This window comes from Asterias rubens, chromosome 19 (genome assembly GCF_902459465.1).
Source record: "Asterias rubens chromosome 19, eAstRub1.3, whole genome shotgun sequence".
NCBI lineage: Eukaryota > Metazoa > Echinodermata > Asteroidea > Forcipulatida > Asteriidae > Asterias > Asterias rubens.
The window spans coordinates 6,949,345-6,976,533 of NC_047080.1; the positions used below are offsets into that span (position 1 = coordinate 6,949,345).

Sequence of the window (27,189 nt, forward strand, 5' to 3'; positions counted from 1 at the left end):
GTGTTCAAAGTGCACATTGCAAGAATGATGACGAAACATGCATCAGCCAGATACAAGACGTTTACTTGACAAAGATTGAGATATTTCAGAAAATTTTTCTTTCAGCTAACACTTACAGCGAATGCGTTTTTAGTATCGTTTTATCGACTTCGTTTAAATCTTTGCAATTATAAATTATTTTCAAAGTGTTACAGAAGTCAAACGATGTAGCCCACCTGTCACGTAACGGAAAACCACGGAGGTAAAATAAAAGAGGGGAATGCTTGATTGACAGGTCTTCCACACGTTTCTTAAGGCTATCGACGCCACCTTGGCGAAGAAGCGTCAATAACTCCGCCCACCTCATTTAGACTGGATGATAATGCATGACAAAAGAAGGTCATGTGGCCTTTAGTACATAGGCGGTCATTTAGAGTACACGCAACAGACTGACACACTGATGTCACAATTGCCACTTTCTTATTCATCTCCGCAGCTCAGCAAAAAATACTCGTAGTTTTAAAAACAGCAGTACGGTCAGTTGACCCATGGTGAGCGTTCTCTTTTCTGTCCTTGTTTCCCCCATGAACGTCCATGGTCATAAAAAGGTGTTTATGCAGTGACATATCATTTCGGCACTATCCTGCGGCAGTAAAAACACATTTTGTGCTTAATACGAATTGGATTAAAACCATTGCGGACACGATACCAGGTCCCATATACAGGGGGCACATGACAGATTGATGCCTCATATGGTGGGTCAAATGGCTGCCTCGCCACAGGAGAATGTCATCGTTAAACAAGAGACACTGGAATCCACGGTAAGAATATCAAACTGTCTACCAGTTTACGTTAACTTATGATGGCCTATGCGGATTGTAACCTCACTTCCGAAGTTGTTTATATGTTACAAATCTTAACAACTGAGTTACATTTGATGAATAATCAATGTCAACGCCAGCTATCTTCCGGAACATGTTCACGAGAGTTGTGTTTATGTTGAGTTAATTAAATAATATCAACGACGTGAAGCACATAGTTAAAGACAGTGTACACTATTGGTAATTGTCAAAGACCAGTCTTCTCACTTGGTGTATCTCAACATATGCATAAAATAACAAACCTGTTCAAATTTGAGCTCGATCGGTCGTTGGAGTTGTGAGATAACTATGAAAGAAAAAGCACCCTTGTCACACGAAGTTGTGTGCTTTCAGATGCTTTTCGGTACCCCCAAATCTAATTCTGAAGTCTCGTAATAAAATTCGTGGACAATTTCTTCTTTCTCGAAAACTACGGTACTTCAGAGTAATTACCAATAGTGTCCACTGCCTCTAAGGTCGGGCTTGCCTTCTGTACAGTCATGTGTATCTATAGCCCCGTGTCCATTACTTTACGTTCAGATCTTCTATACAGTCATGTGTATCTATAGCCCCGTGTCCATTACTTTACGTTCAGATCTCTTCCATGTGAGGCCATTTTGCAGTCGGGCTTAAAGACCAAGAATACCTTTCGTTCGCTAACCATTCGATTGTTGTCCTACAAAAAAATATTCATAAATACCTCAGATAGTTTCGCTATTCCTATTGGTGGAGAGCGCGTCACGTGGGGGTGTGTAAACCTTTGACAATGACCAGTGTTTATAACCGGTTGTGAGCGGATACTCCGCGCTAGTCTTGGTGCAAGACGTTATTGTTACGGCGATGCGGACGCTGTCGGTGAGTAGGCCGCGCTGTGTGTGAAAGGAAAACCAGAGCCCAATTTAATGGCTCTGCTTACCGTAAGCAGAGAATCGGCGCTTACGGAAGCAGGGAATTCTGTGCTTACGGCAAGCGTATTTCACGGGTTAGCGGCGAATTTTTGGCTTCTGCACGTGCGTACTTCACGTTACTAGGCATTCTACGCTTATAAATTCGGCGCTTGCACGTAAGTGGGGAAACGCCATCGTAAGCGCAGAATTCGGGGGTAAGCAGAGCCATGAAATTTTGCCCAGAACGTGTTGCACCAACACCAAGACTATACGCGCACGCGCACGCGCACGAAAGAATCAATAAACTGTCGGAAATAGGCGTCACAATTGCAACACACGGACGTCGTACATACAGAGCTCAAACGGATACGGAAACGGATAAGTTTTACAGAGTTTCTTACTTTATTACGCCTTCTAACCAAAAAAGCATTTATGAATGGGAATAAAAGAGTAGTTAGTGACTCGTTCTTTCACGGCCGTTTAAAACCTTGCAGGGTCGTTGCCGTGTGATAAAGAGAGTAAGTTTTGAATACCGAAAGTATGTTTTGAATACCGAGAGTAAGTTTTGAATATCGAGAGTAGGTTTAAAATATCGAGAGTAGGTTTAAAATAACGAGAGTAGGTTTAAAATACCGAGAGTAAGTTTTGAATACCGAGAGTAAGTTTTGAATACCGAGAGAAAGTTTTGAATACCGAGAGTAAGTTTTGAATACCGAGAGTAAGTTTTGAATACCGAGAGTAAGTTTTGAATACCGAGAGTAAGTTTTGAATACCGAGAGTAAGTTTTGAATACCGAGAGTAAGTTTTGAATACCGAGAGTAAGTTTTGAATACCGAGAGTAAGTTTTGAATACCGAGAGTAAGTTTTGAATACCGAGAGTAAGTTTTGAATACCGAGAGTAAGTTTTGAATACCGAGAGTAAGTTTTGAATACCGAGAGTAAGTTTTGAATACCGAGAGTAAGTTTTGAATACCGAGAGTAAGTTTTGAATACCGAGAGTAAGTTTTGAATACCGAGAGTAAGTTTTGAATACCGAGAGTAAGTTTTGAATACCGAGAGTAAGTTTTGAATACCGAGAGTAAGTTTTGAATACCGAGAGTAAGTTTTGAATACCGAGAGTAAGTTTTGAATACCGAGAGTAAGTTTTGAATACCGAGAGTAAGTTTTGAATATCGAGAGTAAGTTTTGAATACCGAGAGTAAGTTTTGAATACCGAGAGTAAGTTTTGAATATCGAGAGTAAGTTTTGAATACCGAGAGTAAGTTTTGAATATCGAGAGTAAGATTTTACGATAATAAATTCTGGAGTGAGTCTAAGTATCTAAGGTATATAACCTCCCTTTTAAACATTTCCTCGTTCTCGTTTACGGTGTTTTGTCTATGATTTTCTGTGGTATTCGTTTGCGGTTTTTGTTTGTCTGTATTATTATTTTGTATTTATTTCTTTATTTAATATAACTATTATTGTTATTATTTATTTATTTATTTATTTTTACTCACTTATTTATTTATTTTAATTTTGTGTTGGGGGGGGGGGCTTGAGCTGCTGTTCTAAAAGAAAGTTCAGTGTGCATAATAAATAAGTGTTAAGTTCGTATTTAGCTTTAAAAGCCTAATAATAGCTGGGAAAAGTACGTTTATTTTAATATGTAATAATGATAAATTTTAGCTATAAATTTTCATTGAAAGTGTCTTATCGTGTCAAATTTAAAATGTTCCTGCTGGTTTTTAAATCATTTTACAAACTTTGCCCTGTTTATCTTTGTGATCTTATCAATCCACGCTCAAACGCAGTGTACTCCGGTAGATGTCATGATCATGTCTTCCTGTAGGTTGCCAAGACAAAGAATGCTATTGGTGATAGAGCTTTGACTGCAGCTGGTCCGCGACTATGGAATGAACTTACACTTATGCTTATTATGAAGCACAGCACTATTGAAGGTTTTAAAAGCTTTCTTAAAACTTACCTGTTTAAAAAGAAAGCTTTTAAATGTTTGACTGTTTTTTAATTAACGTTTAATCACTGGCTGGTCTAGTTGTATTTAGTGTTTTTACTTCCAGATTTTGGTGTCTTTTAGAATAATGTTGTATCTCTTGCTGCATCATTATTTTTCTTTGTTTTTTTATTTATTATTTTTTTGTTCACTATTTAAATGTTTTATCATTTATATATATATATAATATGTTCAATCCGAAATCATTTAAAAATGTACCCAGTCAGTTTCCCTTGTGGTTTATTATTTGATATCTGATATAAAAAGTCGCATCCCCTTAAGGTGATCCCCTGTCTGCCGCTTCCCAGGTTGTATAGTTACCCGGGTGTGATCCCTGGCTACACGGCAGTTTGCGGTTTAATGGCTTCTGACAGGCACCCCCCAAACAAAGATATTGACAAAATTGGGAGACCACCAACATAGGGCTAGATAGCTCAGTTGGTAGAGCGCCGGCACGTTAAACCGGAGGTCGTTGGTTCAAATCCCGCTCTAGTCAATTTTTCTTTGTTGAATCCTAAATCATTTAAAAATGTACCCAGTCAGTTTCCCTTGTGGTTTATTATTTGATATATATATATATATATGAAGAAGGACCGGATTGGATCGAAAGCAAAGGCCATCTACCCTATTCATTATATATATATATTTGTTCAATCCAAAATCATTTAAAAATGTACCCAGTCAGTTTCCCTTGTGGTTTATTATTTGATATCTGATATAAAAAAGTCGCATCCCCTTAAGGTGATCCCCCTCTCTGTCGCTTCCCAGGTTGTATCGTTACCCGGGTGTGATCCCTGGCTACACGGCAGTTTGCGGTTTAATGGCTTCTGACAGGCACCCCCCCGAACAAAGATATTGACAAAATTGGAAGACCACCAACATAGGGCTAGATAGCTCAGTTGATAGAGCGCCGGCACGTTAAACCGGAGGTCGTTGGTTCAAATCCCGCTCTAGTCAATGTTTCTTTGTTCAATCCAAAATCATTTAAAAATGTACCCAGTCAGTTTCCCTTGTGGTTTATTATTTGATATACATATATATATATATTTTTTTTTTTTGGGGGGGGGGTTTACTATTTAAATGGTTATGATCATGTTAAGTATGAACAAGCACCATAGACACTGTGTACACTGTATTATCTTGTGGTTTTACACTCAATCCCGTAGTAATAGTTTTTTAAGTGTTTATTTCTATCGATCACATATTCAGGAATTTCCAAGTAATTGTGTCAATGAGATAATTCCTTGGTTGTCCTTGCCTAAAGACGTTATCAGCAGGGTGCCAGCCTACCTGTCTTAATCTGCATCTACGATCGATCAACAACACCAATCCTTGGTCTCCTCGTTATTATTATAATGCAACCAACCATTACAGGCTTTTAAATATGTTGCAAAGTTATTCTTGTAACTATTGATAACAAGACAAAACGGCATACTGGAAATTCACAGTTTTACCTCGACTGTCGCCACAGTTATGTCACAATGAGATGTCACATCTGTTGACGACGTTTAAAGACACTGGACACTATTGGTATTTGCCAAAGACCAGTCTTCTCACTTGGTGTATCTCAACATATGCATACAATAACAAACATGTGAAAATTTGTGCTCGATTGGTCGTCGGAGTTGCGACACACGAAGTTGTGTGCTTTCAGATGCTTGATTTCGAGACCTATATAAATCTGAAGGTTTCGAAATCAAATTCGTGGAAACTTACTTCTTTCTCGAAAACTACGTCACTTCAGAGGGAGCTGTTTCTCACAATGTTTTATACTATCAACCTCTCCCCACTGCTCGTTATACCAAGTGAGGTTTTATGCTGATAATTATTTTGAGTAATTACCAATGTTGTCCACTGCTTTTAAAGGGAAGGATACACGTTTGGTAATTACTCCAAACAAGTATTAACTTAAAACTGACTTGGTAAAGAGCATTGGAGAGCTGTTGTTAGTATAAAACATTGTGAGAAACGGCTCCCTCTGAAGTAGCATAAAATAATAAAATAATAAAAGACTTCTAGCCAGAAGTCTTATATTCCTATCTGAAAGCACACAAATTCGTCCAACAAGGGTGTTTTTCTCTCATCATTTTCTCGCAACTTCGATGACCAATTTATCTCAAATTTTCACAGGCTTGTTATCTTATGCATATGTTGAGATACAAGAAGTGAGAAGACTGGTCTTTGACAATTACCAAACGTGTACCTTCCCTTTAAAGACACTGGACACTATTGGTAATTGTAAAAAAACTGAGAAGTCTCCCGATTTACGAAAAATCTACCCGCGGTTAGCGAGACCATCAGGGGTCGATTTCACAAAGAGTTTAGGACTAGTCCTAACTTAGGACTAGTGCTATTAGGGGATATACAAAACGTGTGGCTAGTCCTAAGTTAGAACGCGTAACACGTCCTAACTCGAGATAAGACTAGTCTTAACTCTTTGTGAAATCCACCCCAGTTCTTAAAAGAACATCACCCAGCAAGAATGAACATATTAAACTTAGTTTTTTTTTCAGAAAGAAGGGCACGACGGAAGTGATGAGAAAAGGGCACGGCACAAATTGTCATGAAAAGTGGTTTTTTTGAAGGGCATTGTGGCAATGCCGTCGTTGCCATCGTGAAGTATCAGGGCTGAAACTATTGCACCCAACTCACGAATGTAAACAATTTTCGAGATTAAGTATCATTTCATACGAATTATGTTCAGCGGGTCATCCATAATATATCGCTGTGTCATATAACGCATGGCGTGGTACAAAATATAGGGTGTCACAAGAAAACTAAGGATGGACCAAAATGCGTGTTGGCTAATGCTACTCTCACACTAGGGAGAATATGCTAGCGAATGTGCTTACGAACGGAAATATTTAACAATCGCTCAAACTTCGCAACATTCACCGCAAATTCACTACGTTCACAAGTCATTTTCCACCGCCTTACGAAGATTGGTCACTTTATAAAAATAAAAAAAAGCCGCGCATTGGTACTGTTGGTAACGCGTACGTATTATGCGTAAGATATTGGTAAGGAGAGGTTTAAGGATGACCGAGAACATATTCACTATCAAATCGCAACTTTTGGGCGAATTCATCGCGAATTTCAAACATTCATATTCGCAAGATATTCGCCCCAGTGTGGGAGTAGCATAATGCTACTCTCACACTAGGGAGAATATGCTAGCGAATGTGCTTATTGCACGTTCACAAATTATTCCCCACCTCCTAACAAAGATCGGTCAATTTAGAAACCGGTTTCTAAACTTCAGCGAATGTTGCGAAGAAGGTTATTCGCCGTCGATTTTCGTAAGCATCGGTAACTTGGTAAAGCGTGCGTAAGCGTTGGCAACGTTCGTAAAGCCATTGGCAAGCGTTGGTAAGCATTCGTAATATATTCGTAAGATATTGGTAAGGAGAGGGCCGACCGAGGACGATCGAGATGAAAATATTCACTATCCAACCGGCAATTTGGACGTATTCATCGCGAATTTCCAATATTCATTTTCGCAAGAACATTCGCCACTCTGTGAGAGCAGCAATACGAAGGGCTTCCTAAATTTCAGCGGATGTTGTGAAGACGGTAATTCCCATCGATTTTCGTAAGCATAGCCCAGCCATTGGTACTGTTTGTAAAGCGTGCGCATTATGCGTATGATATAAGATATTGGTAAGGAGAGATTTAAGGACGACCGAGAACATATTCACTATCAAATTGCAACTTTTGGGCGAATTCATCGCAAGCTTCAAATATTCATAATTCGCAAGAATATTCGCCCAAGTGTGAGAGTAGCATAAGGACAACTTTTAATGAAGGCAGCAAGGATATAGAAAAAGCATATACGTCTCTCCTATGTTCAGGATGTGTAATAAGGCGGAGGAGACTGTCTTTCATAATGTCAGCGAGTTGTAAGATGGCCCAGACGGAGTACAAATAGAGTACAAATTTGTATTTGTTTATGTAAATCAGAAAATTTCAAAATGGCCGCCAAATATGAACAAAATACATTTTTCTTGAGTCTTGGGAGTCATGAAAAGCTCGGGGTGGTTGCCAAATATGTGACTTACATGAATTTACAGGGGAAACCAGAGTGAGTTGAACAACTGTGTAAGAACGTGAAAAGTGAGGAATTTCCCCCATCACTCACTGCTCGTCCGCAGGCCGCGGCTCGGCAAACGATACATGTTTTGCACATTAGTATAATATTGTGGTATTAAAATACTTGAATTTCAGAGATATACACATAAAGCTGGTAAATTTATTCAATTATGAATAACTGAAAGAGCAAATTTCACTTCGTTATGTTATTTTACAAATTATGTTACGCCGAAAATGCATGCCAGTTCAGTGTGTGACGGAATCGTGCGTAACGCCCGCCCGCCTCTAACCTTCGCGCTTGAATGGCAACACAAACTCAAACGCCAAGACGACCCTTAGGACGAGTTCGGGGCCGTTACCATGGAAGTTGGGAGGCGTTGAACCCTTCTTATCTTTTGTGAAAACATTCCTAGGAAGCGTGCTAAGTTGAGTTACTCGTCCTAACTCGAGATAAGATGTGAAATCGACCCATCAGTGCCTTTAAAACAAGTTACAATTTAAACCATAAGGGAAATTGACTGGGGTAAAACTTTAAAAAGTTTAACGTTCTCTTGGGCTACAACAGAGCCATACCCATAGAGGCTAGCTCTATGGGTATAGCCCCGGTCTGCCTATTTTCTGTCGATATATTCGTTCGTTTAGGGTAGATTTTGGGCTGTATTTTATAGGAAGTATCGTAATGTTGTCCTTTTTATTATTATGTAGAATTTCTTGCCAGTTACGAACCATTAACCAGGAAACCTTTATTGAGTTGAATTTGAGCGTTTTGTGTCCGACAAATCGTTAAGTTTGAGTGTAAAGTATGAACCATTCCGTGTCGAACATGCTGGTCCATGTCAAACTATACGTGGCCTATTTTTAACAATTTAGAAAAGTTTGGTTGATGTGTGTGTTTCTACAACAAAACAATTGAATGCATAACTATATGAACACCGTTATTTGATATCGTAGTCAAAATTCGTCTTGTTTAGTTTTCTAAGTGAAAATTAGTCTTGCTGGATTTAAAAGGTTATCATCAAGAAGCGTACTGTTTTTTATTTGTAAGTGTGAAGGGGGGGGGGGGGGCTGCCGAGCAAACATAACGGTGAAGACACCTTGAGCCTGCACCTATACCGAAAGAGGTGTTGATTAGAAATATTTGGGCTTTGTGGCTTCAGTCCTACAATGGAAGACACGCGCCATCAAGCTTGATTGATCGGTAGCCTTGTTAGTAGACTTTTTCTTTACGTCAATTAAAAATGCAGATAGGGAACAGAGGTGCAGTCTCAGCAGATGGCTTTTCATTTCCAATAAACAATCTATGGTGTAATTCGGTTTGTATTGCCATGGTAGCATTCGGGCTTGCAAAGATGAAATTCATGTGCACAATTTCATAGCGCTGCTAACCGTAAGCACACGCACGAAACCGCATGCTAACCTTCCGGTGCTTACTGTACGAGAATGAACGAGCTAACAATGCAAATGGTCGATGCGCAAGCTGTGGTTCATTTTTCTTTTATGAAAAGACCCATCGCTAAGTCACTAGACGTTTCTTTCGCAACGTCGGCGCCCTAGTTTTTGGCAAGCGACGTTGGAAAACTAGGAAAGCCATACTATATAGGGACCAATTAAAAAAAACACCAGGTAGCCACAGTTTGTATGTCGCACAACTTTTCAAAAAATAGTGATGAATCTGTTGGAAACAAAGCAACCAAACAGGGGAGGTATTTTGTTAAAACGACAGTTTGCAGACGCTTATATTGATCTCAATGTCAATGTCATACATATTATCACCATTCTTACGACAATGATCTCAATGTCATTGTCATACATACCATCACCATTCTTACGACAATGATCTCAATGTCATTGTCATACATATTATCACCATTCTTACGACAATGATCTCAATGTCAATGTCATACATATTATCACCATTCTTACGACAATGATCTCAATGTCAATGTCATACATATTATCACCATTCTTACGACAATGATCTCAATGTCATTGTCATACATACCATCACCATTCTTACGACAATGATCTCAATGTCATTGTCATACATATTATCACCATTCTTACGACAATGATCTCAATGTCATTGTCATACATATTATCACCATTCTTACGACAATGATCTCAATGTCATTGTCATACATATTATCACCATTCTTACGACAATGATCTCAATGTCAATGTCATACATATTATCACCATTCTTACGACAATGATCTCAATGTCATTGTCATACATACCATCACCATTCTTACGACAATGATCTCAATGTCATTGTCATACATATTATCACCATTCTTACGACAATGATCTCAATGTCATTGTCATACATATTATCACCATTCTTACGACAATGATCTCAATGTCATTGTCATACATACCATCACCATTCTTCTCTTGCAGGACATGCGCCGGGTTCCTTTGAAAGCGAAGACCTACTGTATGTTGAGTACGCACGCGCACAAACCAAAATTCCCTGCTAAGCCGTGAAATGTGCTTGACGTCGTAAGCGCAAAACTGCCTGCGTCCGCAAACGTCGATTACTTGAATTGCTTGCAGTATGCAGAGCCATGACACTGGGCCCTGAAGACAAGATTGAATGTTTTGCGAAACATTCGGCCGTCCATGCAAACCACGTGCGGTTTGTTTATCAACAATGGAATGTTCTTTAGAAACCACGAAAATTTGCTTACTGTTTAGCAGCACTGAAACTGTGTATTGGTTAGAAAAATAGTGGCGTTATATAAGCCCTTACACTACAGAGCCATTTCCCGGGAAATAAACTCCCGGGAAAATCCTGGGAGTTTTTAACCCCACTGCCACCCTAGCAACCGTTCTCACTATCCCAATTTCGTAATTCCCGGGAGTACTATTTCCCAGGAATATGCACGGTCGTTTCACACTTACGATCAAACCCCATGAAATGTGGTAAACAGGTCAGCCCATGCGGATGTTACAAATGTTTGTGGACGGAAGTCCGTTCCCACAATGTCACGCGGCCGGCTGCAAAATCCTTGCCACATGCGACCCAAAATGGCTGCACATTAATTGTGTATTTGCGTGTTGTTATACTACCAATATTTGTGTGATTACGTCGGAGAAGAGGTCTTGCAGTTCGGGGAAGACGTCTATGGCAACCCATATGCCCAATAATTCGATAAACACTGTTTATCACCGATAAACACTGTTTATCGCCGATAAGCACTGTTTTTCGACCGATAAACACTGTTTTTCGAGATAAACATTGTTTATCAATTGATAAACACTGTTTATCGAAAAACTATGTTTATCAAGCGATAAACACAGTTTTTCGAGGTGATAAGTTTTTCGAGGTAATAAACAGAGTTTTTCGATTAACACTGTTTATCAAGTGATAAACATGGTTTATCGAAAAACAGTGTTTATCGGTCGATAAACACAGTTTTACGCCGACGCCAGATGCCCAACAATTCGATAAACAGTGTTTATCAGTTGATAAACACTGTTAATCGAGAAAAACTGTGTTTATCAACTGATAAACACAGTTTTACGCTGACGCCAGATGCCCAATAATTCGATAAACAGTGTTTTCGAAAAACTCTGTTTATCGACTGATAAACACAGTTTATCGAAAAACTATGTTTATCGCCGAAACTGTGTTTATCGAGTGATAAACAGAGTTTATCGAAAAAGTCTTCATCAAGTGATAAACAGAGTTTATCGAATTATTGAGCATTTGGCGTTGGCGAATAACTGTGTTTATTAAAAAACTATGTTTATCAAAAAACCTTGTTTATCAAGTGATAAACTGTGTTTATCGAAAAACTCTGTTTCTCAACCCAATAAACACTGTTTTTCGATAAATCGTGTTTATCACCTGATAAACACGGTTTATCGAAAAACTCTGTTTATCACCTCGAAAAACTCTGTTTATCACCTCGAAAAACTGTGTTTATCGCTTGATAAACATAGTTTTTCGATAAACAGTGTTTATCAGTAGTCTATTTTTTAATTCGTATATTTATTTGTAAATTACAGGTGTAATTCACTTTTATTTTCGTACCTAAATGTAAACACTTTCAGAAGGAGAAAACAAAAAGGGCTATTGTTACCGCGCGAATTATTTGGCGCGCTATTTTTGACGTCTGTGACCTTTCGAGATTAATGACGTCTCAACACAGTAGAAGCAAAAGGTGGGATAAGTTAAACCCGCTTTCGTTCTCACTAGCTGCTTTTCCCGGAAAAAAACGTTTTTCCCCGGGGTTAACTCGTTTACCCCTACCCCTGAGCAGGGTTAATTATTTCCCGGGAATAAGCTATTTCCCGGTAGTGTGAAAAGGGCTTTAGCGAACCTTTTGCAATGTAATAGGTCCTCAGCTCAGCTTTTCAACTAGAAATAGTTTGCAGTACAGTGCTACGGCACATCGGTGTGAGGGTAAAACCAAAATGAATAATAATTGGGTTTGTTCTTATTTTCAGTTATATTAATAGTAACATTTTGCAATACATTTGTTGTCATTTAGGTGGGTAGCTGTGAACGATGTAGTGGTTGTGGTGGTTCTATTACTGATCGTTTCTTGCTTCGTGTTGGTGGAGGATTGAGTTGGCATATGAAATGTTTGAGTTGTGCTGATTGTCTAGCCAGTTTGGATACTCGGCTAACATGCTACTGCAGAGACTCTCAGGTGTACTGTAAGCACTGCTACTCAAGGTAAGTGTCTGTATAGACATATGACTGGTTATATAACTGACATATAGATCCTTGTCATTTGATTGGTGGAACTTACTTCACGTGACATTCACTATTACTCCCATCCGCACCGGCGATCAAAAAGACCTATTCGCCCATGGGGAATAGCATTTCCCATTCAACAGTTAGGATCATGCTTGTTACCAATGTTTTTGAGCAGTACAGCGCCGCCGCGCCGCTGCTAAAACAAAGGAACACCTGTGCAAAAGGTTGTGATCCGATTGCTATTAAATTTGTGCATTGTTGCCGCTACGCGGCGCTATATGATTTACAATTGAAATCAAATACAATTTATTCCGAACCAGTAATTTGTGTGATTTTTCATAATGTTATACTTTTAAAGTACATCAAATGACAAGGATCTATAAGTCAGTTATATAAAACAAATATTGAGTGGCTTTAATTCGTGGAATGGAAGGAATATTATCGCTCGGTAAAATTTGGACTGTTCCATTTCACTCGGCTTCGCCTCGTGAAATGGAACAGTCCAACATTTACCTTGAGATAACATTGCTCCCATTCCACTCTGAGCCACTCAATATTTGTATACTATTATACAATGCGGATTTGTGGATAAAGAGTTGAAGGGACACACCGGCTTCGTTTTGGGCTATTTGGGCTACAATATAGACTAAAATATTACTCCAAAGGTCTTCCAGGAATGGAGAAGAACAGTCCCTAAAAAACACCCGAAGGTCACGTGATCTATTAGAACCGAAAAGTGGTTATAATTAATCACGTGATCTTCCGAGTTAGTTTTACTTCCAGCCGTAGAAAAGTACATTTTCTGAACCAAATTTAAATATTTTTGTTTACAATAATTCCACATGACAATAAAGACCATGTATTCAGACAGTGAATACGAATTGTAAATAATAGTTTAAAAAAAATCGAACGTAAGATTCACATTCAGAATGTCCAGGTAACGGAAGCGTGTCCTATGGCCTCGTGTCGTGAAGCAATCTGAACGTAAGCTTCGGGGCATATCGCGTATGCCGATGCCTTGCGGTTGTGTCGTGGAGCCGGAGATATAAAACCACGGGCGCGATGAACTCCTCATCTTGCCGTTCTAACCAGGAGCTGGGGAGGGGTTAGGATCCAGACGTCAAAATAAATGTTTGTTATCGTGGGTTTGTCAGTCGATAAACCTCGCTTGTCGAATCCGTTGTTTATTATAAAATACAGCCCTTTTAGAAGCAAAAATAGGAATACCAGTTTTGTTTCATTTGTGAAGAAAAAAACACACAAAACAATTCTCTTTTTTTTGTGCCGCGGGCGCTTTGACTAAAGGCTACAAGTATGTAAAGCTTTGCTGACAGACATGTATTTATTTTTTGAAAATGTGTCCGTATATAGGCCTATTGGATTCAAGTGGAAATACTTTGGAAACGTCATGGAACTGGAAAACTTTAAACCCCTCTACATGTCTCGTTGTTGTGAATTCAGTAATGTATTGTACGAGAAACCAATTCTCAACATAATTGGCATAATCTCAACATAAAGACCCTTTGCCAGATAATAAGCTAGCCATAGAAAACTATATCACAGCGCTTACAAAAACTGAAAGTTAAAGCACAATACACAACAAAATCGTATCGGAAAAGCTACATAAACAATGTTTGAAAAGCATGAGAAAAAGAGAAAAGCTTAAAGGCAGTAGACACTATTGGTAATTACTCAAAATAATTATTAGCATAAAACCTCACTTGGTTACGAGTAATGTGAGAGGTTGGTAGTATAAAACATTGTGACAAACGGCTCCCTCTGAAGTGGAGTAGTTTCGAGAAATTTGAGGTCTCGAAATCAAGTATCTGAAAGCACACAACTCCGTGTGACAGGGGTGTTTTTTCTTTCATTATTATCTCGCAACGTTGATGATCGATTGAGTTCAAATTTTCACAGGTTTGTTATTTAATGCATATGTGTTGAGATACAGCAAGTGAGAAGACTGGTCTGTGACAATTACCAATAGTGTCAAGTGTCTTTAAACAGGGAAGAGATGTGTTTCAGAAGTTTTTTAAATTGGTCTGTGGATTTTGCGGCTTTAATGAAAGAAGGGATGTTGTTCCATTCTGTGGATGCAGTTAAAGCCGTTGGACACTTTCGGAATAGAAAAAAAAGTTCACAGATTTACAAATAACTTACAGGGTTTACAGAAGGTAATGGTGAAAGACTTCTCTTGAAATATTATTCCATTAAATGCTTTACTTTTTGAGAAAACATTAAAACAATATCAATTCTCGATATCGAGAATTACGGATTTATTTGAAACACATGTCATGACACGACGAGACGTGCGGAAACAAGAGTGGGTTTTCCTGTTATTTTCTCCCGACTCCGATGACCGGTTGAGCCTAAATTTTCACAGGTTTGTTATTTTATATATAAGTTGTGATACCCGAAGTGTGGGCCTTGGAAAATACTGTTTACCAAAAGTGTTCAATGGCTTTAAGGCCTGTTTGACGGTTACAAGTTAATTTAAATGTTAAACTTTTCGTTTTACGGCCAGGGACAGTTTTTGGCTTCCGGGAGATAACTTGATCAAATCATTCCGTCAAGGACTACGTGGTCGGGCGTACTCACGACAATGACATACAAAATTGCCGCGGTGCGTATCATGAGTGGAAGTTTTGGTTGATCGCTCACCGCAACCGCACAGTGTGTATCTTGTCGTCACGGTGTTTCATGTTGCTATTATTTTGCTGCAGGGTGTACCATTATTTGTGCTAGTCTCCCGTGATGATTCCGCGATCGGAACTAGAAAACACGTTAAACGAAGGATATGTTTTGTTTTCTAAAACCAATACAATACTCATTATAATTTTTAGATTTCATATTAAATCCACGAGTAGGTTGTTAAATGTTGTTAAAACAAATTCTGGGACAATGATACTTATTTGGTATTTTGTCTTTGTCGATCGCATCGTTACTGACGACCACTTCGTGGTTCGCACGATGAAACTCCAATCTGATCTTTCTTGGGTTATGCTGCTTGCTTTGTTGAGTGACATGCCGGCTAGAGTCTTCACTTGATCCAACCATCTGAGCCTCGGTCCCTCAGTAACTCATGTGTGTGACTCTTCCTTGCATGATAATTTCATCCAGGCTGTGCCCTTCTTGTTTGTTATGTGCCCCAAAATATGAGGGAACATCTTATTGTTGATTAACAAGCCGTGGAATCCCAACTTGAGTAATCACACTCTCATGTTGTTCTCTCACTCAGGCTCCATCAGATTCCTAGCATTCTGCGCTTATTGACATGTTTCCTGTCCGCTTTATTCATCGTCCAAGTTTCACAAGCTTGATTATTGCAAAGGGAAACACACATGACTGCAGTTTTTGAGTTTGATCTTTACTTTGAAGAAACCCCTTTTGTAAATCCACTCCCGAAATTTGCCACTTCTCAAAGCTGGGCCCAATTTCAAAGAGCTGATTAAGCACAAACAGCTCAGCACAAAAATGCTTACCAGAATAACGTTGTCAGCCAATGACAGTACTCTGCAATGTGTACAATTTGTAACTGGTGTCCTGCTTTTTTTTCGCTAAGCAGGAAGGTAAGCATAATTGTCTATGTGTAGACGCGCAATGGTCATGTCGGCTTAAAATTAACGCATATGACACAGTTAAATGGACACACCGGCTGTGTTGGGCTTTTTGGGGCTACAAAATATACTAAAATACGACCCCAAATGCCTCCAAGCAATGAAAAAGAAAGGTCCCTTGAAAAAAAACCATATGTAATTTTGCAATTTTGGAGCATTTTTCTAAAAACTAAGGCCACGTGATTTATTTGAGCCAAAAGTGGTTCTGATAAATCTTTCTAGTTTACTTCAAACCGTATAAAAGTAAATTTTCTGAACCAAATTAAAATATTTCTAAAATCAATTTTTCTAGGGGGGGGGGGGGCGCTTCAGAACAAGGATGGATTCAGACCCAAAATGTTAGGAGGGGGCTAAATCTGTCAGAGAAGATTAAGCCGAGTGCGGAGCGCCAAGCTGATACGGTATGGGGTCTGGGCCGCTAAATGGCCCCGGAAACTTTTGCATTTTTAGATCTAAGGCCATTTAGAGGCATAATTGATGAAGGAAACAAAACAAATAGCCTTAAAAATTGAGCGTAGAATGTGGTCCTTTTGGATTTGGTCAATGCTTAAATTTTCATTCATAAATACCTCAGACAGTTCTGCTATTCTTATTGGTGTAGAACGCGTCACGTGGGGGTGTACAAACCTTTGATAATGACCAGTGTTTATAACCAGCTGGCTTCCGCGTGTCGGGCGCGCAAGATTATCACGCGGAACGCAATTCATAGCTATAGTATAAACACGTAATCTAAGCGCGCGCGCGTATACACACAACCCACGCGCATTTTTGGAAAACAATATTTAAAACCTCGACTTTTCAATTGTTAAAGTGTCTATAATTGTGTTTTTTGACGTTTTTTAACAAATAGGCATTTATAAATGGGAATAAAAGAGTATTGACTCGTTCTTAAACGTCCGTTTAAAACCTTGCAGGGTCGTTGCCGTGCTCGGGCCTTTATCACACGGCCGCGCCGACCCTGCCGGCTTTAAACGGCCGTTGAAGAACTCGTCGCTACCCTTTTATTCCCTTAAGACATAGTGCAAGGCATCAGATTCTTTCAAAATGCTTGTATTACACAAGGGAAAAATTTATTTCCGGTTACATCACCAAAGGAATGAAGGGTTGGTCGGTTTAGAATTTTGTTCATAGCTTATTGTGAAGAGCAGACACTCAAAACAAAACAATAGCTGTTGCCAAGAGAGCTTAACATCCGTAAAAGGAGATACTATCTCGGGTTCGGTTATTTTAGCCTTCATTTTCGCCAAAAATTATCAATGTAGTCCTACTATAAAGGCGAATTGACATTGCATCCAGTAATAGTCCTTTCCGATTGAATATCATGTACCAATTTACTGTTTTGACGATATTTTGGGCATTCGGAAGTTAAATATTTTGTTGCCATTATTATTGGCCGTTTTTGGAGTGTATAGTTTTAAAAAGCTTTTTGGGGTTGAACAAAGAATTGACTAGAGTGGGATTCGAACCAACGACCTCCGGATTAACGTGCCGGCGCTCTACCCCCGAACAAAGATATTGACAAAATAGGGACACCGCCAATATAGGGCTAGATAGCTCAGTTCGTAGAGCGCCGGCACGTTAATCCGGAGGTCGTTGGTTCAAATCCCGCTCTAGTCAATTCTTTGTTCAACCCCAAAAATCATTTCAAAATTTACCCAGTCAGTTTCCCTTGTGGTTTATATTGATATGTTTTAAAAAGCTGTAGCACAAAACATTATGTCCACATATTTACATTCACGGTTTGAAAATAGTTATGGTAGAAAGCTTCTCTTAAAATATAACTTGGTGATGTAATGTAGTTTTTGGGAAAAGAGTAAAACAATGTCATTTGTGCTTTGATTTGATTAGCGGTGTACTTTCTTAACGTAGAGTTGTTTGCGAAATTCAAGTGTAAAAATTGCGTTACATTTACTCCCCCAGCTTACCGCCCATTTCACAATGACTGGAATAGATCTTGTCGTCTAGATAATGAATCACAATTTCTTGATTTGTGTAATTCATAATCATAGACGTTAAAGCAATGTTTGTATGAGAGAGATTGGTTGTTGCCAGCTTGGTGTTTATATCCCTTGTGGGAGTTTGGCGAGTTCCCTTGATGGGAAAATCATTCAAACAAACAAACTTTTCGTCTATTTCCTACTAGCCAGTTTTTGTATAGCGCTGTTCACACATGTAGGTCGTCTTAAAGCACTTCCAACATTATTACCCCTGGTCAGTGAGACAGATATTTACAGAAACAAAAACCGTCATTCTCAAAGATTTTACAAGTTGCCAACTTGTCACCAATCTCAACGTTACAACAGATTTTCAACAATTGTATATTGAAATCATGCTACGGGGCATGATTTCGTTGCTTTTTAACTTAAATGAACGTTACAGAATTGGTAAGAAACAAAAATCGTGAAGATCACATATTTACATAAAACTTACACAGTCTAATGATGATGATAGTTGAAAACATCCCTTGATGAGAAATAAATAATCTAATTTCGCGTTTGGAGTTTATCGCTCAGTGAGCGTTTTATTCATTTTTTGTTTTGGCATCGATGGAATGCAAAACTTGTATTCGGTTTTTCACTATTCTCTCGTGACCCAGATGGCCGATCGATCTCAAACTTCTACAGGTTTGTCAGTTGTATATGGTGGAATACATAAAGCGCTTACACTGCCATCAATTGTTTTGATAGCAAAAACCAATTCTGTAATGTTCATTTAAACGCAGGTTCATTTAGAAAAATAAGTCTTGGCTTCTTCCAAAATGTCTCGATGACCATGGAATTGGGTTTGCCAACATTTGATTCCATCCATATTTCGTATTGGACCCTTTTGGTTGAACACTCAACATCAGTCCACTACGCATGTTGTTGTCTTTGACTTAGTAACACGCTATATATGACGAGTCATCTGCATGCACACAAACATTTACGACATATCTCACCCTCTCCAACTGTTATAATGGTAATTAATGAGTGGTTTGGATGTCGCATTATAATTAGTTAAGGTTTATGGATTGTAATTGTTGATGATTTCCTACTAAGTAGGACTGTTGTATGACGGTTCCAATTCCATAAATATGAGTTTTAACTATAATCATACAAGTTGATGGTTAGAGATCCTTGTGAACATTGCACGGAGTGCATGTATCATTAATCCATCATGGAAAATACAAAATAAAATGCATTGATGTAATTTGATAGATTTTGTGGTGTGTACAGTATCCACACAAATACAAACTCGCTGAAGAAAATATCTGGGGTTCTGTACAGGTTGTTTTAAAGATCCTGTGAGGTCGCCCTATACGCGTAAACTTTTGTTGTACACGAGTAACATTCCTAGCTCATTACTGTCCATTGTTTAAACCTTGTAATTAACCGAGGTTGGTTAGTCACCGCGTAGGTCCATTGTAGGTTTGTATATTCAAACTGAGTGGAAGTCATCACCGTTGCGTTGAGTATGTCCTTGATTAGTATCGAACGTCTCCCGGTCCCCAAGCCAAATTAATGACCGTTTGTTATCTAGTGCATGTTTCATCTTATTTTATATAATATTCTACCTAATTAAAAGGGCCATTAGTAAATATTTGTGTTTCTTCGGAGAATGTGAAATCAGACGTGACATTGGCAAATGAAGCACGAAATGTAACTCGAGTCGGCCAGTGATTATTGGCTATCCTGTTTTGTTTTTCCCTCGGGACCATGGCGTAGTTGCATCAAACTTCACCGTTCTATCTTAAACTTGTCTGGCTTTCTGTTGACACATCTGACTTATGGCAGGTTTCCCACCCAACAAGTTACTGACATTTACGGCTCAAAATTTAAACATTATTGGGTTACGTATTGTAACGTAGGCATGTTACTCAACAAGTTAGGAATGTACACTTTTATATAAACGTTAATAACATTGCTGCTACGGGGTATTTAGAAAACCCTTTGAGCCCGTGACCCCCCCCCCCCCCCCACCCCACACACAATACACACAAAAGCTTGTACACGCGTGCAACCGTGTACCTCCTATTGTCAATACACACAAAAGCTTGTAACGCGTGCAACCGTGTACCTCCTATTGTCCCTCTGTTCTTTATACCCTACTTTGTTTGCAACAGCTCCCCTTGGTTTTGTAACTGTGGAACCGTGGACTCTATTAGTTTTAGGTCCTCGGTTTAAATGTCTATACCTACTCCTCTCACACACAAAAGGCTATTTTTCCTGGTTTTGCTTTTAAATCTATATCATTGTTTCAATACATCTGGTATTTGTACTTAAGAAGGTATCAACTTATCACGCGAGCCTTGTCCATGGCTCTATCTTTACGCAAGCACCGGCCCGCTCAGTTAACCTGGGCCCAATTTCATGGCTCTGCTTACCGTAAGCACAGAATCGGCGCTTACGGAAGCAGGGAATTATGTGCTTACGGCAAGCGTATTTCACGGGTAAGCGGCGAATTTTGGCTTCTGCGCGTGCGTACTCGGTGTTACTAGGCAATCGTGATCGTAAGCGCAGAATTCGGCGGTAAGCAGAGCCATGAAATTGGGCCCAGATGAAGTAGCGTTGGACGAAAAACCGCATATACATTGATACCTCACCATGCAATGCCTCAAATCCTATAAACTGCATATAGATACATGTACTTACTTGATACAGTTTTGCACCGACGTGGGGTCGAAGCATGTTTTTTTTTTTTTGGGGGGGGGGGGTGGGGGGGGGGGTCAACATCGCACAACGGCTTCGCTGTACGAGGTTGAAAAACTATATGCCTCGACCCCGCGGTAGAAAGTACTCCCTGCAGTACCGTGCAGTTCGTCGCCCAACGAATGAGCGTGCTTGATACGTTTGCCCATCCCAGCGCCTTTGTTTAAAGGAAACGTTACCTTGGATCGGACGAGTTGGTCTATTAAAAGCGTTTGAAACCGTTTGTTATGAAATGCATATGGGTAGAAAGATGTTTTAAAAGTAGAATATACTGATCCACACAACTATCACTCAAAATTGCACGGTTTTCCTTTTACGTCGCGAACTATCACGAAAATTTTGACTCCCATAAATGGCCGACCGTGTTAGTCGACGAGGTAAAAAGAAATCCACGCAATTTCGAGTCATATTTGTGTAGATCATTGTATTCTACTTTTACAATATCTTTCTAACCATATGCATTTTATAACAAACGGTTACAGAACGCTTTTCAAAGACCAACTCGACCGATCCAAGGCAACGTGTTCCTTTAAGGCAAGGCGCTGGGGACGAGCAAACATGTTGTTTCGCTTACTGCTCAAGGTTCCATAAGCACACGAAAAGGCATGCTTATACCTTCCGGTGCTTACTGTAACCAACCTGTGAAATACGCTTCGCTTAAGCAACATTTCCTGTTATAAGTAGCACGGAAATTTGCTTACCATTTAATGGTAAGCAGCGCTTTGAAATGGGGCCACAGGATGAAAATATAGCTGGCTTTTCAACAAGACGAACTATACGCCAACGCATAACGCGAAGCGCAAATCAATATGGACGGTGTAGGTCCCATCAGGCCGGCTTTAATATTGTCAAAACAATTAAATGTGTTGTTTCTGGTTGACGTCGCCACACTTTGGGCTGATTGCATGCGCGTTACAAATATTCCCGCCGCGTAACTTTTTGTTTACAAAACGCAATGACATAATGTTTAGCTTTCATGAAAGTATACAACATAATCTTCAATCTCCTGCAAAGATGGGACAAATCGTAGCCTGTCTGGTTGATATTTTAGATAATCTATAATTTTAGTAGAAAATCTTACCTTTAGACTAAACACAAAATATGCCTAGCTAAAATGGTTGATAAAAACACTTAAAAAACCCTGAAAGTTCTTTGCGTTTGTTGTCTGCCATACTTCACTACTTCAATTACAAGATCATATGATTTTTACATGACAACAGAGGGGATACAAAAAACTGTGGAAGGTTGAAGTGGACGTGCGCCTTTTAGGAACATTTCTAGAAATTACGATTTTATTGTAATTTGCACGTGGGTAAAAAACAAAACCCCAAAACCTCAGAAGCCTTATTGATAAAAAATACGCTCATTTATTATTCATAACTTGTTATAATACAATTAACCATGAAAAAACAGCATGTTAGTAGTGTATAACTTAGTTTTGTAAATTGATGGCTTCACCACAGGTTGGGCCGGGTGTAAGATGGGGGTTCAGCTAATTAGCCTGGTAGAAACCCAACAATTGATGGGGTAAATAGTCATAACTGGCAGTATTGGCCTTCTAGTTTCCCTGCCGCACTGACCCGAGTGCTTAGAAGAAAAGGCGGCATAGAAAGGGTCCCCGTTTTGACGTGCGTGAATTTATGTGACGCAAAACGTATGCCGACAAAGTGTGGTCGTTTGCATACGACGACCTCCGTTGTGCTTCGATGGCGTTCTACGGGCTTGAAATTCTCCTCTCAGGTGGGCTATGACATCGGACAAATAAAAATAAAGCTCAAAGTGGTTCTTGGTTCTGTTGAGATTTTAACGACACATTTTTCTGACGTTCACGTTCACGCGGAACGTGCAGCTTATCTCCCTATGTTGGCTTTCTTGTACGTCGGATGGTTTTGTATACTAGCCCCGGACACAATTGCATATGCAAAAGTTTCCAGAGCGGACAGTATACAATTGTTGCACGCTGTGACGTGATCCATGGCGTTTTGTCAGCCCGAGGAGGGGGCAAATGGCACCCGAGGCGAAACCAAATCACACAGCGTGCAACAATTGTTTTGTTATACCTTGGTACGATGTCATTCCTCTTCTCAAAGTTATGTTGTCACAACATTATTACGACGGAGTATGCATAGTTTAATAAGTAGACGAACAGTTCAAATAAGAAACAATTCCTCACTGTTCCCTCGAACCCGCCGGTGGTTCGTACACAGTACTAGAAATCGACCAACGCTGGGAATTATCAAGGTGATGTACACCGGTGTACATCACTATTCACGTTACGAGACCCCAAGCCATGTAATATGCGTCTTTGTGTTTGTACACGTGATTGGTTCTCGACCAATCAAACTTCACAATTTGTTACCGAGGTATAACAATACTGCATGGTGGACACAATTGCATCTGACACATGCCCCGACACTATAGCTTTGAATAATATGTGCTGTCTGGTGGCAATTGAGTTGCCACTGGGCGTGCACTTTCCATTGTTTCTGCCAGAATAAAAAACACATTAAAGGCACTTGACACTCAAAATAATTGTAAGCATAAAAACTAACTTGTAAATAACATAGAGGGCGCTGCTCTGTGACGTCCACCCTGTGTAAAAAAAATTCTGTACTTTTTGCCTTATTTCTGCTATTTTCACCTTATCGTCTGTGTTTCCTTAAAGGGACACACAGGCTCACCGTTTACGCAATTTAGGGGTGTAGAATCATAAATAATGTTTTTATAGATGGTTGCTGTAAAAAAAAAATCATCAAAATGTCACGTATTTAGCGAAAAACGATTTTAAAAAACCAAAGCAGTATAAGGCCAGCGTATAAGTGTTTCCAGCCGTTGCAACTGTCAAATCTTCGTGAAATTGTCGCACAATGTTGTAAGTAGACTGGTGCTTTGTTTATAGCAACGTTTACTATGACGCAGCATAAGGATCCAGTATATCCATACAACCAGCATAAACGGATCAGGCAAATCCTTCGACGATGGAGGTAGACCTTCGTGCTTCGACGTACATCCAAAGATCGTCACGAAGAACACAAAGAAACTAACCCAGAATATGATGGGACAGGGACAAGTAAATAAAGCATTCCTGGCCCCAATAAACTAGGCATACTACCGCACAGCCATGATGCAGTTTGGAATGCGATCGTGGCGTTACGTGCTCCCGACGTGCCAGGACCCAATTTCATAATGCCTTCATAGTGGCACAAAATTTGCTTAGCACAAAATAGTATTGCAAAGCTGAAACTGATTACCAGCCAAATTTTAATTAAATTTGAAAACTTTTGGCTGGTGCCCGACTAAATTTTTAAACAGTAAAGAAAATTTGTTAGCAGTATTTTCTGCTAAATAGATGAAACTGATCAATGGGCCCTGTTCAGTGAAATATTGTTTTATCTCGGGGGGGGGGGGGGGAGTGCAACTTGAGGGATTCAAAAGTGTCCTTGTGAGAATGTATTTTGAAACGTAAGCGTAGCTGCAAATCTTGAAACGTAAGCCTAGCTTGACTCGGGATTGAAAGCGTACCTTTTGATTATAGCGTAACTGGAACCTAAACATATCAAGTTTGATTGTATAAGCGTAGCTGAGTAGCTGCGTAGCTTGAAACGTAACCATTTCTTTTGGAACGTATAACCATATTTTTTGGAACGTAAGCATATCTTGGTACGTAAGCGTAGCTGGGTATTTTGGAACGTAAACGTAGCTGTGTATGAAACGTAAGCCTAGCTTGACTCGGGATTGAAAGCATACCTTTTGATTATAGCGTAACTGGAACCTAATTGTATCTTGGATTGCGCGTAGCTGAGAAGCTATGTAGCTTGGAACGTAACCATATCTTTTGGAACGTAACCATATTTTTGGGAATGTAAGCATAGCTGGGTATTTTGGAACGTAAACGTAGCTGCGTATGGAACGTAAGCGTAACTTGACTTAGGATTGAAAGCGTACCTTTTGTTATTATAGCGTAACTTGAAGGAACGCAAGCAAAACTTGGAATGTAAGCGTAGCTGAGTAGCTGTGTAGCTTAGAACGTAACCTTATCTTTTGGAACGTAAACATATCTTGGAACGTAAGCGTAGCTTGACTCGGGCTTGAAAACGTACCTGTTGATATTATAGCGTAACTTGAAGGAATACGTAAACGTAGCTGCGTATGAAACGTAAGCCTAGCTTGACTCGGTATTGAAAGCGTACCTTTTGATTATAGTGAAACTGGAACCTAATTGTATCTTGGATTAAGCGTAGCTGAGTATCTGCATAGCTTGGAACAGAACCAAATAATACCTCAACAATCTCAAAAATAACACTTCATTAACAGAATTAAAAAATTATACTTTTTTGACAAAATAATGCTTTGATGAAATTTTGTTTTATCATTATTTTTGTTTCAACCTTTTACAAAATTCTTATTCACCTGTCCTTTTTTACGATCGGGGCTCTTGTTTTTGTTATCCTTTTTTCTTCTTTGTAAAGCTACTCACACAATAACACCGTCAATATAACAAAATGCGGTATTCCTAAGTTTTGACATAATCAATCAAATTTTTGTCTTTAAATGCTCAAAAACGGCTAAATTTGATGATTTTTTTTAAGGACTGTTCTTCTTAATTCCTGGAAGACCGTTGAAGTCATATCTTAGTCTATTTTGCAGCCCAAATAGCCCAATTCGGCCGGTAAGTCCCTTTAACGTTTGGGTTGTCCGTCCACTTAAATATGGCAGATAGAGCAAAACTGTTTTGGATCTACACCATCTTAGTAATGTGTTTCGAGCATTTTTAGCAGTGTTTTTACACTCTCCTCCGAGTCTACGTATGAATGCGAGTGGCCATTACAACATGCACGCATTGAATACACACGAAATGAACTATTGAATTTCCGCGGGTCACCAGCAGCTTCTGCCACACCCAGTTTTGATATTCCAGAGGAATTGCTACGGAAACCACGCAAACGGGAAAAGAAAGGTGGACTACGAGTGCGTCTCCAAAGACGGAAGCTAAATCCACCACTTCCGACAATTATTACCGATAATGCCCGTTCTCTCTGTAATAAACTTGATGAACTTAATGCAAATACAAAGTACTTACACGAGTATAGAGATTGCAGTTTTATGTGCTTCAGTGAAACCCGGTTTAATGATATGCATACTTCGACTGATATTGATGGCTTCATATGTGAACGCATGGACAGAACCCAAGAATCGGGAAAAACTATTGGCGGTTGAGTCTGCATTTACGTGAATCGTAAGTGGTGTACTAACATCTGTATTAAAGAAAAACTTTGCTCGCCTGATATCGAGCTTATAACGGTGGGGCTACGACCATTTTATCTACCAAGAGAATTCCCTCAGATCTTTGTGACTGTTGTTTACGTTCCACCTCAAGCTGATGCTAACAATGCTGTGGCCACAATCGCAAGGATTATACTCCAACTGGAAAATAAATCACCCGATGCAGTTAACATAATAACAGGTGATTTCAACCATTGTGATCTTGAACCAGTGATGCCCCACTATTTCCAATATGTGGACATTCCCACCAGAGGTCAACGTACTCTTGACAAGTGTTATGGAAACATTCCTGCTGCATATCGGGCATATGGAAAGGCACCTCTCGGCATGTTTGATCATGACATGGTTCACCTGCTTCCAAAATATAAACAGAAACTTAAGCAAACAAAACCAGTCATCAAAAAGGTCAAGAAATGGGACAAACAGAACATCGAAACCTTACGATGCTGTTTTGAAACCACGAATTGGAACATCTTTATAGACCCTGCTTCAATTGATCAAACTACTGATGTCATCACTGACTACATAAAGTTCTGTGAAAACCTAGTCATCCCAGAAATTGAAGTTAAAATTTACCCCAACAATAAAAACTGGCTAAATAAAGAAGTTCGTCATCTCATAAAACAAAAGCATCGGGCACATTACAATAATGAGGATCAAGTGAAACGTGAGTTAAATTCGGAAATCAAAGAACAAATCCGTCTCTGCAAGAAACAGTATGGCAAGAAACTTGAAAGAAAGTTTAATGATGGTGACCCCAAAAGTGGATGGAATGCCATGAAAGACATCACAGGTTATGGAAATAGTAACAAATGGGCTGGTCCTCAAGGAGATCCAAAAGAATACTTGAACGACTTGAACCAATTCTACCGGCAGTTTGATAACAATAGCCCTCTCCATGACCTAGCTAAAGATCAACTGTGTGCTACATTTGCTTCGAACATCAATGATAACAATAGAACTCTGCTGACAACTGCCCAAGTTGAAAAGTCTTTCAAAAATTAATATCAAACCCAATAAAGCTGCAGGACCAGACGGGATCTCTGGAAGGATCCTTAAAACCTGCTGTAAAGAACTGGCTG

The 27,189-nt window shown here is 39.4% G+C and overlaps 1 protein-coding gene across 1 annotated transcript in view; it reads left to right on the plus strand.

Annotated features, from left to right (window-relative positions):
• The first annotated feature begins 413 nt into the window (after positions 1-413).
• Positions 414-27,189, plus strand: part of LOC117303226 (LIM/homeobox protein Awh-like) — a 34,662-nt gene continuing 7,886 nt past the window's right edge. The window contains exons 1-2 of the mRNA XM_033787370.1: positions 414-800; positions 12,308-12,495. Coding sequence (XP_033643261.1) covers positions 723-800; positions 12,308-12,495 — 266 coding nt within the window. The 5' untranslated portion in view covers positions 414-722. The remainder of the gene's footprint in view (positions 801-12,307; positions 12,496-27,189) is intronic.